At 38.7% G+C, this 18,984-nt stretch overlaps 1 protein-coding gene across 1 annotated transcript; it reads right to left on the reverse strand.

The window, feature by feature from the left end:
- Window positions 1-12,691: 12,691 nt before the first annotated feature.
- Window positions 12,692-13,726, reverse strand: LOC122150309 (endogenous Bornavirus-like nucleoprotein 1). Its single transcript, XM_042781425.1, has one exon. The coding sequence runs from the start codon at window positions 13,724-13,726 to the stop codon at window positions 12,692-12,694; it is 1,035 nt and encodes a 344-aa protein (XP_042637359.1).
- Window positions 13,727-18,984: the final 5,258 nt, after the last annotated feature.

The raw sequence follows: 18,984 nt of genomic DNA on the forward strand, positions 1-18,984 counted from the left end.
CAAAGAAGAAGTGGGAAGAGAGATTGTGGGAAATTGCAGTCAATGTCATGAGACAAAATGTGTATGAACTGCTGTATGGAAAATGGATTTGCTCGTAAGCTTTCACCCAAATCTCAATAAAAATTAAAAAAAAAAAAAAAGCTTAAAAACCACTGATCTAGATGATTCCTTCAGCTTTAAAAAAAAATTTTTGAGATATTTGTAGAACATCTTTAATTCTGGTTTATTGATTCACAGATTAGAAAATACAGAAGTTCTAAACATATTGCAATGAGTTTCTATTAAAAAAAAAACCCTACAATATTATATGGTTAAATATTAAGGAAAAAGAACACAATATGGAAGCCAAGTTTAATTTAATTTAATTTTATTTTAAATGCAATAGTCCAAAAATCTGTGAAGGGTGAGAAAACCACAGTAGACAGGCCAATTATGACTGCTGCCTATTTTTGTAAATAAAGTTTTATAGGAACACAGCCAGACCCATTCACTTCCATGTTGCCTATGACTTTAATAGTGCCACAATGGCCAAAAAAAAAAAAAAAAAAAAATGAGACCTGCTAGTCTTTCAGCCACTCCTGGGAAGGAAATTTGGGCAATCTACTTCCATAGTGATACCCCCTTGGAAACCTAAGGAGGGGTCGCTATGAGTCGGTGTCCGACTTGACGGCACATAACAACAACAAGCTAGTCTTTAAATTATATGCTCAGGCATTTGTTAGAAGGTAGACATCATCAAGTTGTCAACCAAGAACACAAAGGGGGAAAAAAAAAAAGCCTTTTACAAATATTGCTGAACAGTAAAGTCACAAATTGCCTGTTGTAAATTGGTCCTGACTGTAATCATTATTTTAGGGAGCTCTGGTGGCGTAGTGCCTAAGGCATTAGACTGCTAACCAGAAGCCTGGTGGTTCAAACCCACCAGCCACTCCTGGGAAGGAAGATGGGGCAATCTACTTCTGTAGTGATTGATACCACCTCAGAAACACAAGGAGGGGTCACTATGAGTCGGACCCAACTTGATGGCAGTGTGTTTGGTCTGGTTTGGAAATCATTATTTTATTCCTGCTGATTTCACAAACTGAGAAAGTGAGGTTTATCTTTCTGTGCCAGTTTTATAAGAGGTTTATAACTGACACTAAAGATGTATACTGAAATAACATCAGGGCTTTCATCTTGTCCTTATTACATTCTTCTTCCATAGGCTGTAAGATAAGCATCTTCATCTGGCTCCCCTTATTTAAAATATATGTTATATTTCCGTTTAATCCTAGGAGAGCGGGTGCCTTTTTCTCATATAATAAGCAGTTGTTCAGCAACACAATTTATCCAAGATAGTTTAAATCTTTACTTTCAGAGCAGGTTATAAAGTTTCAAGTGGCAATTTCCATTTCAAATAAAACATGAACTATAAAGAATAAAAAAATTTTTCCATTAGACACCTCTTGCTTTTAGCATCATGCCTAATCCTCCAAATCTAATCTGTGACCTGAGCTCTAGAACTCTTCAGGATCTCAGACTAGCCTCTAATGATGATTCTCTCTTTTCCCTTCAAGCAGACATTCTGTGAATGGAGTTGCTCTTAGCAACTAGAAGGCTCAGGTACTGAGACTGCCAGAGAGAAACTGGGACCCATTTTCTCTGCAGAGGCAACCACACTTCTGAAGATGACATAGTGATTTGGAGTCCACCCCCAGAGCCACTACAGGAGCCAAACAGCCATGACTGAAGATGGTAGGAACCTGGAAGATTACTGGAAGACAAGCCCCCTCACCCAGGAATGCTTGGATTGATCCACTTGTTCCATTGGAAATCCATGAAATGTGGAGACACTGCCCGTTCTGGTTGGTATTTCCTGCATTTCACTAATGAAAACTTGATCACTGAGATAATATATTTGTTGAGGCCTTTCACCCCCAGTGTGTGCTCACCTGTTGCGACAAAACACAGATAAAATAGACTGTTTCCAGGGTTGGGAAACAGGATCAGGTTTCCAGACTCCAAAACCAAAAAAAACAAACTCTCTGCAATAGTCTATTCTGATTCATAGCAACCCTACAGGACAGAGTAGAACTGCTCCATAGGGTTTCCAAGGCTGTAAATTATGGAAGCAGACTGCTTCATCGTTCTCCAATGGAGCAGCTGTCAGATTCAAACCACTCACCTTTTGGTTAGCAGTTAAATGCATCACCAGAGCACCTTCTAGATGACGTAAGAAAACTTTAAATCCAGAGAAGGAGCTTTACCTAGGGAAATGGTTCGGTAGTTGTTGTTGTTGTTGGGTGTTGTCAAGTCAACTCCAACTCATAGCAATGCTAAGTACAACAGAACCAAACACCGTACGATCCTTACAATCCTTACTATGCTTGGGCCCATCATTGCAGCCACTGTGTCAGTGCATCTTGTTGAGGGTCTTCCCTTTCTTTGCTGACCCTCTATTTTACCAAGTATGATATCCTTCTCCAGGGAATTGTCCCTTCTGACAACATGACCAAAGTAGGTGAGACAAAGTCTGGCCATTCTTGTTTCCAAGGAGCATTCTGGCTGCACTTCATCCAGGACAGATTTGTTCATTCTTCTAGCAGTACATGGTATTTTCAGCATTCTTCACCAAAACTACAATTCTAAAGCATCTACTCTTCTTCAGGCTTCCTTTATTCACTGTCCAGCTTTCACATGCATATGAGGCTATTGAAGATACCATGGCTTGGGTCAGAGCGACCTTTGTCTTCAAAGATATCTTTGTTTCTTAACACTTTAAAGAGTTATTTTGCAAGAGACTTGTCCAGTGCAATACGATGTCCGATTTCCTGACTGCTGCTTCCATGGGTACTGATTGTGTATTTAAGTAAAATAAAATCCCTGATAACTTCAACCTTTTCTCTGTTTATCATAATGTGACTTATTGGTCCAGTTGTGAGGATTTTTGTTTTCTTTATCTTAAGGTGTAGTATATACTGCAGACTGTAGTCTTTAATCTTCATCAGAAAGTGCCAGTCATCTTCACTTATCACAGGTTGTTAACGGTTCTTCCTGCCATCCTGATGTCCCATGCTTCTTCATATAGTCCAGCTTCTCAGATTATCTGTTTAGCATACAGATTGAGTAAGTATGGTGAAAGGATATAACCATGACCTCTACTCTTCCTGATTATAAACCTTGCAGTATCTCCTTGCTCTCTTCAAACAACAATCTCCTAGTCTATGTACAGGTTCCTCAAGAGCACAATTAAGTGTTCCAGTATTCCCATTCTTCACAATGTTATCCATAATTTGTTATGATCCACACTGTGAAATGCCTTTGCATAGTCAACAAAAGACAGGTAGACATCTTTCTGGTATTCTTTGCTTTCAGGTAAGATCTATCTGATATCAGCAATGATATCCCTCATTCCATGTGCCCTCCTGAATCCAGCTTGCATTTCTGGAAGTTTCCTGTCAATATATGCTGCAACTGTTTTTGAATTCTCTTCAGCAAGATTTTACTTGAATGTAATATTAAGGATATCCTTTGATAATTTTCACATTAGGTTGAATTACCCTTCTTTGAAACCAAAATCCAAACTCATTGCCGTTGAGTTGGATCTGATCCCTCCTTGGGTTTCTGAGGCAGTATCACTATGGAAGTAGATTGCCCAATCTTCCTTCCAAGGAATGGCTGGTGAGTTTGAACCGCCAGCCTTCTGGTTAGCAGTCAAATGGCTTAGGCACTACACCATCAGAGCTCCCCAAATGGGCACAATTAGAGATCTCTTCCAGTCAGTTGGCCAGGTAGCTGTCTTCCAAATTTCTTGGCATAAACATGTACCTTCAGTGCTGCAGTCATTTGTTGAAACATCTCAATGGTTATTCCATCAATTCTTAGAGCTTTGTTTTTGCCAATTCCTTCAGTGCAGCTTGGACTTCTTCCTTCAATAACATTCGTTCTTGATTATATGGTACCTCCTGAAATAGTTGCACATTGACCAATTTTTTTGATACAGTGACTCTGTATTCCATCCATCTTCTTTTGATATTTCCTGCCTCATACAATATTTTGCCCATGGAAACCTTCAATATTACAACTCACAGCTTGAATTTTTTTCAATTCTTTTCAGTTTGAAAAGTGCTGAGCATGATTGTCCTTTGTGGTTTTCTAACTCCAGGTCTCTGCACATTTTATTATAATACTTTACTGTGTCTTCTAGAGCCACTCTTTGAAATATTCTGTTATTTCACCTTTTTTTCCATTCATTTTAGCTACTCTATGTAGCTAGGAAATGGTTAAGTTAGAGGTAGGATATTCCCAGGGTTCTATGTAGGCAGTTACAGCCTACAAACTACTGGCCAGAGAAGAACTGCAACATCCTTTAGAGATATAAAGGGAAAGCTAAAGTCACAAAAATATCTTTCCAGCCAGTCCTAGAGCAGGTTTGCCATACTCTGATGGTATAGACACAGGCTCAAATAGTTTTGAGTTTCCCTGGGAAATTCTGGTATGTGCTTTTATTTTTTCACAAGAAGCCAGCACACTTTGAAAGAGTTAGCTAATTGTTCTTCTGTCTAAGTTGAGTATCCTAAAATTAGAGAGATTAGACAGAATACAGAAATTTTGACACTGCTTTCCCCTGCAGTGAAGGCCAGTCTAAAGTCACAAGCTCTGCGTTCGGCAGCACTAAAGATGCAAACAGCTTTCTATCTGGAGGATATAGCAGACCTTGATATGAAAGTGAAAACTGAGTCCTCTAAAATTTCATGCCATGGAGTGATGATGGCGCACCTGCAAGGAGAGATACAATCACTGTAAGAGGTGTGAAAATCTCTTCTGTCTGAAGTAAATGAGGACAAAACATCTTAAAGCCATTTCGGAAGAACGTTGATAACCACCATAGGGAAATAGTGATTTTGCTGAAAATGTTCAGCTTCAGGGAAGTCTAAAACTTCATGTCTAAGAAGATGCTGGATTGAAGGAAAGTGCATAGGAATTGAAGAAACACAAAAGAAAATGCTTGGAAGCTTTAACACACAAAGGGAACAGGTTATAAATGATAGCCAGTTAAAAATATGACTGAAACTGTGCTGGAGATGATTAATTTACTGGCTCTCATTCGAAGAAAATTACATGAATCATGCCTACAAGGAACCACACAGAACAATCATTAAATGGAAACCAAAATTATCAGAAGTCATATGAAGAAACCCATAAAGCTTGTTGATTTAAATGTTTCTTTTCTAAAACTTGAAAGGAAAAAAAAAAAAGAATATTTAAAAATTTTCAGCCAAGAAAATCAAATGAAGGAAAAGTTTAAAATCAAGTCTTCAACAAGGAAAACAGGAGGTCCTGGCAGCTGCTGGGCGGCAGCAGTGCCATATATCTTGAGGAGCACACTTTGAGAGACCAGACTGAAACGATTAACCAATGAAGCAGGAGGTCAGGGAAGCAACTGGTAGTGTAGCGCGTGGCAGCTCAGAGCCTCTGCCTGGCTCGTTCTCATGTGAGAATGAATTCCACAGAAATGAAAGCTCCATTTTAAGGGTGTTTTTTAAAAATGTTTCCATGGGAGCATTTTGTAGATTATCCATCAAGAGAATATTGAATACATGATATATGACCACAACGCTAATATGTAACTGGTAAACCAGTGAGGTACCAAAACAAAGTTCAAAGGCAGAATGGGGCAAGAAAGGGCGAATGGGAATGGAGAACTCCAGGAAGAAGTGGGAAGAGTGCTGTTATGTTCTAAAACCATACCAAACTCACTGCCATCCAGTCAATTTGGACTCATAGCAACACTTACTGGGTTACTAAGCCTGTAAAATCTTTAGGGAAGCAGACTGCCCCATCCTTCTTCAGCAGTGGCTGGTGGGTTTAAACCACCAACCATTTTGGTTAGTAGCCAAATGCCTTAACCACAACACCTTAGCTCTTTTGCTATTATACTAGGGAATTGCAACTGTTACAAAGCATGCATAAATTGTTGAAAACCAATTTGCCTTATAAACATTCACCCAAACCATAATTTTAAATATAAATGAGTTACATGTATTATCTATATAACAGGTTTTAAGGGAGAACAATTTTTTGCAAAAGTGAGTACAACATAACCTCACATTTGTGGAAACAAAACAGAAACCCTCCAGCAAGGATGGTTGCACTCACATGTGTGGTGCTTTATGTGAGCGTGGAGGATATATACCATGTGGTAATAATTGGTTTCTTGGGAACTAAGGGATGGTAAAATCTTCTGATACTCTTTATTACTTATTAATACACAAATATTATAAAATAAATACTTCAGTGTTATTAGTATTTTATTCAAAATTGGTAAATACTTGAGGAAAAATCATAAAGAATGAGTAAGTTGTAAGGTAGAATTAGAAAAGGCCCTTGATCTAAGAACAGAGAAGTTGCCAAAAATAAACCTTAATCATCTTCACAGTTTCCCTCAGGGACCACCAAAGATGTACAGTTTAGAGAGCCAGTACAAAACTCAAGAAAAAAAAAAAAAATCACTGCCATCAGATTGCCCAGTCTTCCTTCCGCAGAGTGGCTGGTGGGTTTGAACCGCCGACCTTCTCATTAGTAGTCAAATGCCTTAGACACTACGCCAACAGAGACAGTACAGAGAACATTTTATTAGGAAAAAATCTTCTGCCAGTGACACACTAATCCCAGAACCTATCTATAAGTAGACGATTTAAAAAAAAAAAAAAAAAGTTGTATTTGTTGAATAATAATTTCAAGGACCAAAGCACACTGCTTTTAAACCATGTAGGAAAATTTTTTCCAAAAACAAGTATTTTCAGTAAGCCTTGATGTATCAGGAAATCCAGACACAATGAACATCATATTGTCTTTTGATAATGTCAGTGGAAAACAACTATTTTCTTATTTTAGTGACATTTCATTTTGTAAACCACTTGCTACTTTCCATTGTATCTACATTGCCACATTTAACTGGTTTATTATGGCACAATGAAATCCTGGGGTGACAGAGGGAAGAAGCAGGGGAACTGTCTACATCAAAATAATTTCTTCCATATTAAAAAAAAAAAGTTAACTTTTCAAATATCTTTTTCCTTTTAAATCTTGTTATATACTGTCCAGATAACGTGAAAAAAGCAAGATGTGGGCTATCCAAGTGTATTTATCAATAAAAACCTATTGCCATATAATCAATTCTGACTCACAGTGGCCCCATGTGTTACAGAGAACTGCTTCACAGGATTTTCTTGGCTGTGATCTTTACAGAAACAGATCATCAACCTTCAGGTTAGCAACCAAATGCAAACCATTTGTGCCACTCAGAGGAATTTAGCAATCCATATTTTCTTTAAAATTTGAAATAAACTCTTCACATCACTTGGCTCTGGATAAAACTGGCAATGAGCTTATATTAAAATGAAAAGGCTGAATGGCAGTGAGACTGAGAAGATAAAGGCCATTCTGGGGATACTAAGTGACTAAGACAGAAAAACCCTCAATTCAAGGTGATCTCAGTTTAATTAACTGTACTCGTACCTCCTTAATATTTCTGCAACTAAAAGCTTATGCTGTTATTATTCATATAAAGACCAAATTTTAAGTGAAAAAATGTAATTTTAACCTTGGTGATCAAATATATCTATGGTGATTACAGACCATTTGTTCCTCTAATTTTATAAGTTTGCTTTCACCTATGCATAATAGAGTATTCCAGCATTAATCAAGACTTCCAATATTTATAAGTTGAGTAATACAGCTGTAGATATCAAATGCAGTATTTAGACTGAATTTAATTCAGTTCAATTCAGGCCAACAATATTTGTTATCAATACTAAACAATGAATCAGGTACTAAACATTCAAACATGAGTCACCAAGGCTGGGTGGTCAAGGGACCCATATGTAATGTATAATGCAGTGGGTGAGATAAACCCAGTCAACATATTCAATACCATGCTATAAAAGCTAACATTCAGAGACAACAACAGTGTCCAGTTTTCAGGATACATACCTTTGAACTGGAAAGTGGGAGCAGAGGTTGAAGAGTTAGGCATAGCCCAGATCATAAATAACTGTTTTTGTTATGAATCAAGTCTTGGACATGCTTGGGCACAAATGTTGATATATAATAAAGATACTTATGTGTTGATGGGTAAGAATAACAAACCACGAAAACAGATGGATTATGAAAGAACAGTATACAGACATAATGAGAACAATGGGCCAAGGAAAAGAGTTAAAAGCACCATTCAGGCTCAGAAGGCCAAGAGCCTTTTCAGGAGACAGTTTAGGAAAGGTAAACTCAGAAGGCAAGACAATTGAGAAGTTGTTTTTTCTAGATCTCCAAAAACCTTAAAAAAAAGTTGTGATAAAAACACATGGTTGCTTTACCAGAAAAATGGAAACTTGCCAAAAAAGAAAACAAAACTTGGTTCATTTGATTGCTTTAAAAACAAATTTATAAATATAAAATTACTATAGTATTCACATCCTTATTAACTCATTGTATTTACTGTAATAAGCCATAAGTTAATGTAAGTCATGTTAACTCTGCCTGTAGCCAGTACACAGTGAGCTACAAATGTATGTTTACCTTGTGAATTTTCTAAACCAAGCAAGTGCTTGGCACCACAACCGACCGTCAGTGGTACCAGTGGGAGGACGGCTCTTATAAACCAATACTTTTAGGTTTGTTCACTGAACAAGCAGGAAGGACTATTTCCATTTGGCAGAAATGGAAAAGTCTGATTACAGCCATACTAAAACAACCTATGAGCTGTTAACACAGTAGGCCGACTGGCCTCACAGCAAACCCAGGCAATGGTTAAGGATTGAGATTACGTCCTCCAAAAGAATACGTTTGTGGTAGTTAAGGTTGTGTGTCAACTTGGCTGGGCCTGGTTGAATGACTGGGCAGCTGGTGGTAGTACTCCCCATGATGAGACTGGTAATCAACTCCATGGTGGAATCTGTGAGCAGCTGAGTAGCTGCCTTAGGGATACGGTCTGCTTCCTGCATATAAGCATCTTTGGGAATGGTCTAGCTTATGGCACACTTGAACCCTGCACATAGCCAAGTCATTGTTCAGCAGCCTGCCATGCTCTGCCGATCTTGGGACTCTTAATGGACTTGCATTAATGGTAATATCGGGACTGTGCCTTTTTACTTGTCAACCTTGGGCTTGTCAGCCTCAGCAGCCAGCAATTTCCTGAGTGAAAAGCCTCTAGTTTCAGTGGTCTGGGAGGAGGAGGTAGAGTTGAAGCCCAAGGTTGAGGGGCTTTCACCCAGCCCCTACGAACTCAGCCTTAAAGCCTCCAAAATTGTAAGAGAATAAAGTCCCGTTTGTTTAAGCTATTCCATTTGTGGTATATTCCTGTCAGAGCGGGACTAGGCAACCAGAACAATTTTGAAGTCCTAACCCTCGGCACCTGTGAATATGACCTTGTTTGGGAATAGGGTCTTTGAAGGTAACATTTAATAAGAGGTTATATGAGTGGTCCCCTTATAAAAAGATAGAGACACAAACACAGAAGAGAGCCACATGAAGAAAAAGAAAGAGACTGGAGCACCAAGTCAGGGAATGAAAAGAACCTTTGGTCATTACCAGAAACTAGGAGAAAGGCATGGAAGATTGTCCTTCAGACTCTCAGAAGGCCATGAAAACACTCAATACCCTGATTTCAGTCTCCTGGCCTCCAGACTGAGGCAACTTTTGTTCTTATAAACTACCTAATATGTGGTACTTCATTACAGCAGCCCTAGGAAACTAAAACAGGGGGCCCACATGAGCACTGCAGGATATAATAGTGAGGCAGGCTGCCATAGAAGACTCATGTGCCCATGTCCCTGGGTAAATCTCTCTTCTGTAGTTTGGAAGCCTAAATCCACCTACCAAGGACACAGAAGAGCAATTTCATTTGTTTTGTCAAAATAAGCAAACACTAGGAAAGAAGGGTCTCAAATATATTCTCAATCACCTGGGTCTCAACTGTTAAGAACTCAGGAAATATCAGGGCTCGCTATGCCTTCACACTGCATGGATCTCCAATGGAGCCAGTGTGTCACATGAACCTGGACGAGGCTTCTCCAGTTGTGACCCAATGATCCAGGATCCTACCATCACATGGACCTGTTATCTTTAATCACAGCTGCATGGCTCACATAATGGCCCTGGGGATGAACTCCAATCCAACATGCTATCTATGCAAGCGAGACTGCATCTGCAAAGATAGCAGGTTCTAACTTCTAACAAAAGACAGTCACCTACGGTAGATAGAGGCCAGTTCTCTAAACTTAACAAAGTCTGTGTTTGGGAACACTTCACAGAGAACAAGTCTTTCTTTTCAATGGAGGACACAGCAGACCTTCTGGACAAAGAACTGAAAACCCAGTCCCCCTAAAACATAATTTCAGAGTGATGGATCGTTTTCAAGGGCAGCTAGTCATTCAGAGGCATCAAAAGCCCTGTGAAAACAACTTAAAATCACTTCAAAAGAATGTAGAACATCAAAGGCAAACAGTTAACTCTTGTGAAAAGGTTCTGCTTTAGAAGTGCTTCAATCTGCTTGTCCAAGATGATGCAGGATGTCAGTGTTGGAACTGAAGGAGCAGGGGAGGGGAAAAAAAATTAACAAAGGGAACCAGTTGTAAACGACAGCCGGTTAAGTCTGATTGAAACTGAAGGTGATAGATTCTGGTCTCTTTACAGATTACAGGCATGATGGCAACAGGGAATTAAAGTGAATCAGAAAATACAGACCAGTTATTGAATTAGACATTTAATTTTTAGGAGCTTGTTGATGCTGTGAATTATTTCCTTTTAAAAAACTGAAAACAAAGGATATTTTAAAATTTGTTGAGAAAATCTAATCAACAAAAACCACATACTTCCAAAGTCTCCAAGCAGGTTGAGGGCGCAGTGCCAAAAGAGTTACGAGGATGTGCGCATTCAGCTTTGAATGAGTAGAGCTGGTACTAAATCCACACACCAAGAGCTAGGGGAAGTCACTGGTATTGAGTACATTTCTAAACTACCACAACTTACACGCATATCCCTGCCCCATCCCAAGGGAAATTATGAGGGAACATTTTATGCCCACAATTAGTTAATTCTGTGTATAGGATTTTGTGTATGTCAGAATCATTTTGTTACTGTAAGAGATCTTTATTCAAAGAACAGCCCAGTCTGAACCTCTTTAATCCTTAACAAACTTTAAAGAATGAAATTTAAAAAAGAAAAAAAAAAAAAAAAACTCCATTAGCACTTCCTACTTGTGTTCAAACAGGAATATTAAATGACAGGTAACTTGTTCTTATCTTCCAAGTTTCTTGTTCTGTGTACCAACTATCTGCAGCTTAAATAAAATTATGTGCAACATCTGTTATCTGTTTTAGGATAATCTCTTGCCCTTTTATCTTGATCTTCATCTGTTTTACTAAGTTTGTAAAACAAGCACCCAAAGACCTAAAATTTGCAGAATATTAAAACCCAATTTGGTAGTTCACTTCTGAATAAACCTAAATAAACATGGTATCACTGATCTGTACTTTGTTTTTGCTTAAACAGGTCTTCACAAAGAATCTGTAAAACTGCATGTATATAACACATCAATTACTTATTAGATAAAAGACTCCCCCAAAAAATCACCAACATTCATAAAGATGCCCCAATGTTTATTAGGTCACCTAATGCCCTTTCTATGTCCATGTATTAGCCTTGTAATTTCTCTACCTAAACAGGCTGTAAATTGCTGTTATAGTAAAGCTGATAATCTATGTTTAATAGAATAGAATTATAATGTGAGGGGCAAACATTTTTTTTTTTTAATAGCTTTATCAAAACAGTTCACATCCTACTTAAAGTGTAAAATTCAATGGCTTTAGAATGTTCAGATGAGCAACCACCCCTCAATTTTGTAACATATTACCTAAAAAAATAAACCTGTACTCTTAACCATCAATCCCCTATCACATCCTTCCCAGCCCTTAACTGCCTATTCTGGATATTAATACAAAGGCATATAACAGGTGATCTTCTGTGACTGGCTTCTTACACTTAGTATGTTTTCAAAGTCTCCTCATTACTGCCTGAAGAGTTTCCTTTTAACTCTCTCAGAATCACCATGAAGCCCTAAAAAATGACATATCCATGTGCTCAACCTCATAATGGCCAGCCCTTTACGAGCCTCCCCATTGCAAAATACTACAATATTTAATTGAAAAAATATTTATCTTAACTCAGCATTGAAGATATCGCCACGCTATTTAAATCAAGAAAGATATTAAAAACAAAAATACCCTTCTACACCTTTGCAATTACTCTAACTTCCCCTGAAATGTACCTCTTCCCTCTCCCACTCTTTCTAGTTTCCATAATGGAAATTTACCTTCAAGGTTACCCTCAACAGGTAGTAGCAAGCAACTCTTGCCTGATCTTGTCATTATACAATCCATAATCCTCTGCTGAAAGTCTATAGCACCGTTTGTTTCTGTCCCATGACACTTTATCTCTCTTCCATATTATATTCATTAAAAAAGTATCATTTTTATCTTTTGCTCTATCCTCTCCTCCCTTTCTAAATGCCTTCATGGATGCAATATTCTTTGCCTCACAGCAGCTATTAAATTGCCTCCTACAGATATTTTGTTTCTTTCTTAGGTTTGTTTTTCTTGTCCATTTGTTTCAAGGGGAATGTTTATGGGGTTTAAAATAAAAACAAAAAACCTCCTTAATCATCTTCCATGGATAACTCTGCCTCTGTTGGTGTCTGCGCCACTTCGTCAGTCATCTCACCAGTGATGCGAAAGGAGTGCACTTTTGCCTGCTCTTCCTGTGACAGCTTGCGCTCAAAAGCACTTTTAAGTGTGTTTTCAGGGAGCCCTCCTTTGATTTGTTTCCCTACTCTATAGTTCTTCATAGTTGGTGTTGTCTCTGCTGCATGGTACAGGGCTGCAGACAGCAGGTTTGGAAATGCTGCCAAAGTCACCTTCTGGGCTTCAGGGTGTCTGATAGCCTTGGCATAAGGAAACCACTCTCCAGTTTTTTCACGAAGTCTCTCATACGCTTCTTGGAACTTGGGTATCTCATTTTTTACTTCAGGTATTAGGATCAAACTCGAATCACACTCATAAAGAAACTTATGAACAGTTTTCAGAGTAGTCATCTGTGACCATCGAGCCACCATATGGACTTGCACCATCATCTGTTCAGCTGGGCCTGTGAATTTGGTACTTAAAACTCTACGCAGAACTCTATGACACCAGTGCTGAGCAGTCATGTAGATGACATAAGCAGACACATTAATAGCAGGATATGGTATGTGGTCGATCTCTACATTGACTGATAGCTTGAATGCTCTGAACCTGTTTTCCACACGCCTCATGTGGCTATTGTCACGGGAGTCCTTGAACAATGCAATGAGAATATTCAGCGTTGCATGGTACAAACCAAGTCTATGTTGTGTATCATCAGGAACTTCAGGAATTGACAACAGAGGGGTTCCATATATCTGCAGTTGCCAAGTGACTGCTTGCCCAGTAATGACAGGTGTGACCTTGATGATAGGACCTTTAAAGGTTGGGAAAATAGCAGCTAAGACAGTCATGCACAGGGTTCTAACAGTTCGTTTACGCCTCATTTCTGGAGAGTATAGCATTGCCAGGGCAAGCCGATGTCTGTCAACGGAAGGCAGAGCAACGATCCTCTTGGTCTCACGGGTAAGAGGGAGCACAGGTCCTGGTGCAATAACTGGACCAGTCGCCATCTGTCTGATGCAATTAGGCTTGTACAGGAATGATATGCAGATGTTTTATTAAAGTTTCTGTGTATTTTAAGTTACCTAAATAGAGCAATGAGAATAAAATAGTCTATTAGAAAACAAAATAAAGCCAAAAAATTTGCTACATCACTATAACTAAGCCCATTCTGTTGTCTGAGCAAACAAAATAGTTCCTACTCACTCACTCTGGACCTCCTAGAAACCTGAGTAGAGTGGTAGTCACTACTGGATTACCTAATGCGTAACTGAAGAACACGTTAAAGACACCTACAATACACAAAAATACTCAAAAGCTGTGTAAAGACTTCAATGATCATAATTAAAATTTCTTAATTTTGTTGGCGTTTCCTATACTTCAGAGTTGTTTCTATTTCTTTTATGAAGGTGGAGAGTGGTTGAGCCTATACATTACTCTTAACTGTGAATATATTAAAGTTTTCTAAATTACTTTGCACTCAAAGTTTACAGCCATAACTAAAAGTACTGAATCTGCTGGGACTAAAAAACAACGTTCTACTCAGTATTTTACATCAAATTGAAAAACTATCTAATTCACTGTCTCAATATATACTTTTCCATTTTTAAAAGTCATCGGTGATAATTTTTCTTATGCCTCTAGGGATACTACCTGAATCCCAGGAGATATACAGTACTGAGAGCTCTGGTGGTGTAGTGCCCTAGGCATATGACTGCTAACCTGAAGGCTGGAGGTTCAAACCCACCAGCCACTCCTCAGAAGGAAGGTTGGGCAACCTACTTCTGTAGTGATACCACCTCGGAAATCCAAGGAGGGGTCGCTATGAATCAGATCCAACTTGATGGCAATGAGTGTGGGGTTTGGGTTATACAGTACTGATAAAGTTGTAAGTATTGTGCGCTGTATTTGGAGTCAAGTTAGAATTCTTCTACCATTTCCTACCTGAAGTACTTTGGGCAATATAAATATACTCTTTTCCTCATCTATAAATTTTTTAAAATCCACTCTCATAACTAACTGCCTACTGAACATAATCAGCTAGATGTCAAGTACTTCTCTCAAAACATTCTTGTGTACAGTAAGCTCCTGATCTCTCCTCCTACACACACATCCAAACTTACTTTCTCCACATCAATAAATAGCTACTCCATTCTTCCAGCTGCTGCTTTTCTCTGTAATCCATATCCAGGATGCCAAAAAAGCCCATTTGGCCATACCTTAAAAAGATACCTAGACTGCTAAAACAAGTACTTTATTCTCCCCACCTTAGTCTGGTGTGTTAATCCTTTTAATTACAATAATTCTCTTATTCTCTATGATTATTATACTATGATTCTTGTATAGAGAAAACTATCACATACCCAAAGGCCAATTACAATGTAAACTTCCCAATGCCATTTCTCACAGCTTTTGTATACATTATACTGTAACTGTGCCTCTCCATGGTTACATTATCAACTTTGGCTATTGAAACAATAAAAGCAGAAGGTATATTCATAGTTCCACTGTTGCCATGGCTACTAGTGTAGCCTAGAATAAAAACTGTCTCTAACAATAAATGCAGCAAAAGAACTGATACTCCCTCTATAGTTCCAGTACTAAGCTTTCACTCAACGGACAATATTCATCTACTGTAACAGTGGGTGGGAAAAGAAAAAAATTGGGACAGAAGAGTGGTTTCTATTACTACTCCTTTATCCACTGTCATTAATTCCAGCTCAACCCTAAAGGACAGAGTAGAACTAACTGCCCCAGAGGGTTTCCAAGACTATAATATGCATGGAAGAAGACTTTCTCTCATGGAGCAGAGGGTAGTTACAAACCACCAATCATTTTGGATAGCAGCTAACTCTTTTAACAACCGGGCCACCAGGGCTCCTTAATATCCTCTCCCCTTTTGTCCTTTCAACTAAAGACAACTGACAGGGATAGGAAATTTTACCTTTAATTCTAAGGGTTTTTAAAGCATAGAGAAAGGCTTTGTTGTAAGGATTTTATGATAATTGTACAAATAGATGCATTGATAATTTAGAGGAAAAACAATGCAATAACCCAAATTCCCAGGAATTCTCCCATTCCTTGACAAGTGGGAGAAGTGACACTATCTCTTCCAGTCAATTCCACATATAGAAACTGAGACATCTCCACTTCCTTCCATCTTCATTATAGAAGTCACTATTAACCAATGCATTCCTGATATTTTCAGCTGATGTGACTTCACAGTTAATTGTCTTTATTTGAACACAAAACCAAAAGAAAGACTTTCCTACGTCTAAAGAAAAAGAAAAATCTTACAGTATACTTCAAGAAAAAAGAACACTATAAATCATTATTAAATATTTATGCTAGTTTAATTATTTGGAATAAATTTCAACAGTGTGCTCATATTACATATGGGATTAGAATTATACTCTACCACAGTAACATTAAAACAAGTAAACCACTTACTAGAATTCAGAAGTGGTTTCCAACATTATCAAATTTTATCAGTCCTGTGATAATTAAACATTCAAACACTGACAAAGGTCTACATTTTCTTAGTGATCTCTGAAGAGAAACTGGTAGGTTTCACTTGTCTTAGAATAAAGCAAAAACACATTCTACCTTTAAAAGAATTACCACTAAAGGCAAAAAGTGCTCTGGAAATATGGAAATGGTGCTGCAAAAAGGATAGGGAGGCAACATCTTCTGACCTCCTCTAACTCCAAAAGAGGGAGACAGAATCACCATGAGCAGCCCAAGGCCTGTTCTTATGTGGCCAGACATGCTGCCACCCTCCAACCCTCTTACTAACCTTGTCACCAACTGTTCCTCCCATGGCACCCACCAACTCTCTGCTGGGTTCAATATTCACTTCAGTGGCCACACAGAAGTCACAGAATATGGGGTTTATTAGGGAAGCAACAAGCTACAATTCAAGTTCAGGGATGGGCTCAGCCTCTCTCAGCTGCACGTCTTTTTCAACACTGCTTCTTTCTCAGTCAGCAGCAAGATACTATTTCTGCCTCTAGGAGGGCTCCTTTTGAGCCTGACAGAGTGGCCAAACTAACCAATCCCAACATCAGAATTCTATACACCTGAAAGAGAGAGAATTTCCCAGAAGATTGCTTCATGCCACTTGCAACAGAAACACCCCAGGTGAGTAACTTTTTAACAATCAGGAGCTACTCAGCTGCTCAAGGCAAATTCCACCGTAGAGTTTACAAAGACTATGGCTAGAAAAGGAGCTCTGGTAGCATAGTGCCTAAGACACTTGACTGCTAACCAGAAGGCTGCTGGTTCAAACCCATCAGCCACTCCTCGGAAGGAAGATGGGGCAATCTACTGCCATAGTGATACTGCCTCGGAAACCCAAGAAAGGGTCACTGTAAGTCAGGTCCAACTCAACGGCACATAACAACAACATGGCTAGAAAAGCCATACTATGTAATTGACTACACCTCAGGTGCACTACATGAAAAATGTAATCAATGGTACATGTTGTAATTGTGAAGATGACATATGTTGTTTTGTATATTTTCACAATAAAAAAAAAGTCATATATTCCAAACAGCTGATTTTGGGGTTGGGCAGGGGGTGGGTGGGTGGGATTAATATATATATACACCCAGAAGTAAAGGCTGGACTACAAATAGAAACCTGTACACCATGTTCATTGCAGCATTTGTCACAAGAGCCAAAAGGTAGAACAATAAAAATGTCCAGCAACAGATAGATAAACCAAATCTCATATATACTCTTAGCCATACAGAGAAATACATGCCACAACATGGATGAACCATGAAACATCCTCAGTGAAATGTCACTCTCCCAAAAGGACACTGTATGATCTCACTTACATGAAATAAGCACATACATATCTTATCTACATTTATATACACATATCTATATACATATACACATATATAAAATTAGTTGTTAACGAGAGGAAGTATGGGAATGTTGTTTCTGCGTAGGCGGCACTGAGTTGGTATTAATGGTGGCACAAAGATTTGGAAAAGGACAGGAAAAACAGTGCACAACTTGAAAAATGTAATCAATGGTACGTTTAATAATTGTTAAGATCACATGTTGTTAAGTATATTTTCCCAATAAAAAAAGAGGCATATAATCCAATCTGCTGATTTTAGGAGAAAATTAGTAAAAGGAGAAAGAATTTTCAAATATTTCCTGTCAATTCTTTATCTTTTATCATCAGTTTCTAAAAATAGATTACATTCACATAAAGAGAGAATTTATTTTTTTAATTATGTCTTTTAAAAATCCTCATCCTTTACTAAAGAAAACTGATTCTTCCAACAATTCAATTCATTGTACTTGTAGTGGTTAAGTTTGTATGTCAACTTGGCTAGGCCTGGTTGAGAGGCTAGGCAGCTGGGTGGAGTACTGCCCATGTAGTACTCCCATCATGAGACTGGTAATCAACTCCATGGTGGAATCTACTGTGAGCAGCTGCCTTAGGGATATGATCTGCTTCCTGTATATAAGGAGAAGGCTTGGGAAACAGTCTCTAGCTTATGGCATGCTTGAACCCTCCATAAAGCTATGTCGTTGTCCAGCAGCCTGCCATGCTCTGCTTGCTGACTTTGGATTTTCAATGAACTTGAATTAACTGCCTGACTGTGGTTTGGTAACATCGGGACTATGCCTTTTTACTTGTCAACCTTGGGTTTGTCAACCCCAGCAGCCAGCTCTGTCTGAGTGAAGAAAAGCCTCTAGCTCCAGTGGGCCAGAAGCAGGAGGCAGAGCTGAACCCCAAGGTTGAGGGGCTTTTTACCCAGCCCCTAGAGCCTAGCCCTTGGAACTAACTTGGACTTAAAGCCTCCAAATTTTAAGAATAAACTCCTGTTTGTTCAGGCTATCCCATCTGTGGTATATTCTTGTCAGAAGGGCACTGTTGTTGTTGTTATGTGCCATAGAGTCAGATCTGACTCATAGCTACTCCTCCTTGGGTTTCTGAGGCAGTATCACTACGGAAGTAGATTGCCCAACCTTCCTTCCGAGGAGTGGCTGGTGGGTTTGAACCGCCAGCCTTCTGGTTAGCAGCAGTCAAGCGTCTTAGGCACTACGCTACCAGAGCTCCTCAGAGGGGCACTAGGTAACCAAAACAGTAACGTATGAGGAAAAGTTTGCTTTTTAAAACTAGCCCACCTTCCATTTGTTGCAGTCACTCAAGTATAGCATAAACTATGCTTATGGGGAAAACCAAACCACCAAAAAAGACAAAATTATAGAATGTGAAATGAAAATGGTTTTTCACTCTTTT

Source organism: Orycteropus afer, unplaced genomic scaffold (assembly GCF_000298275.1).
Source record: "Orycteropus afer afer isolate SDZICR_OR568_19922 unplaced genomic scaffold, OryAfe1.0 scaffold00119, whole genome shotgun sequence".
NCBI lineage: Eukaryota > Metazoa > Chordata > Mammalia > Tubulidentata > Orycteropodidae > Orycteropus > Orycteropus afer.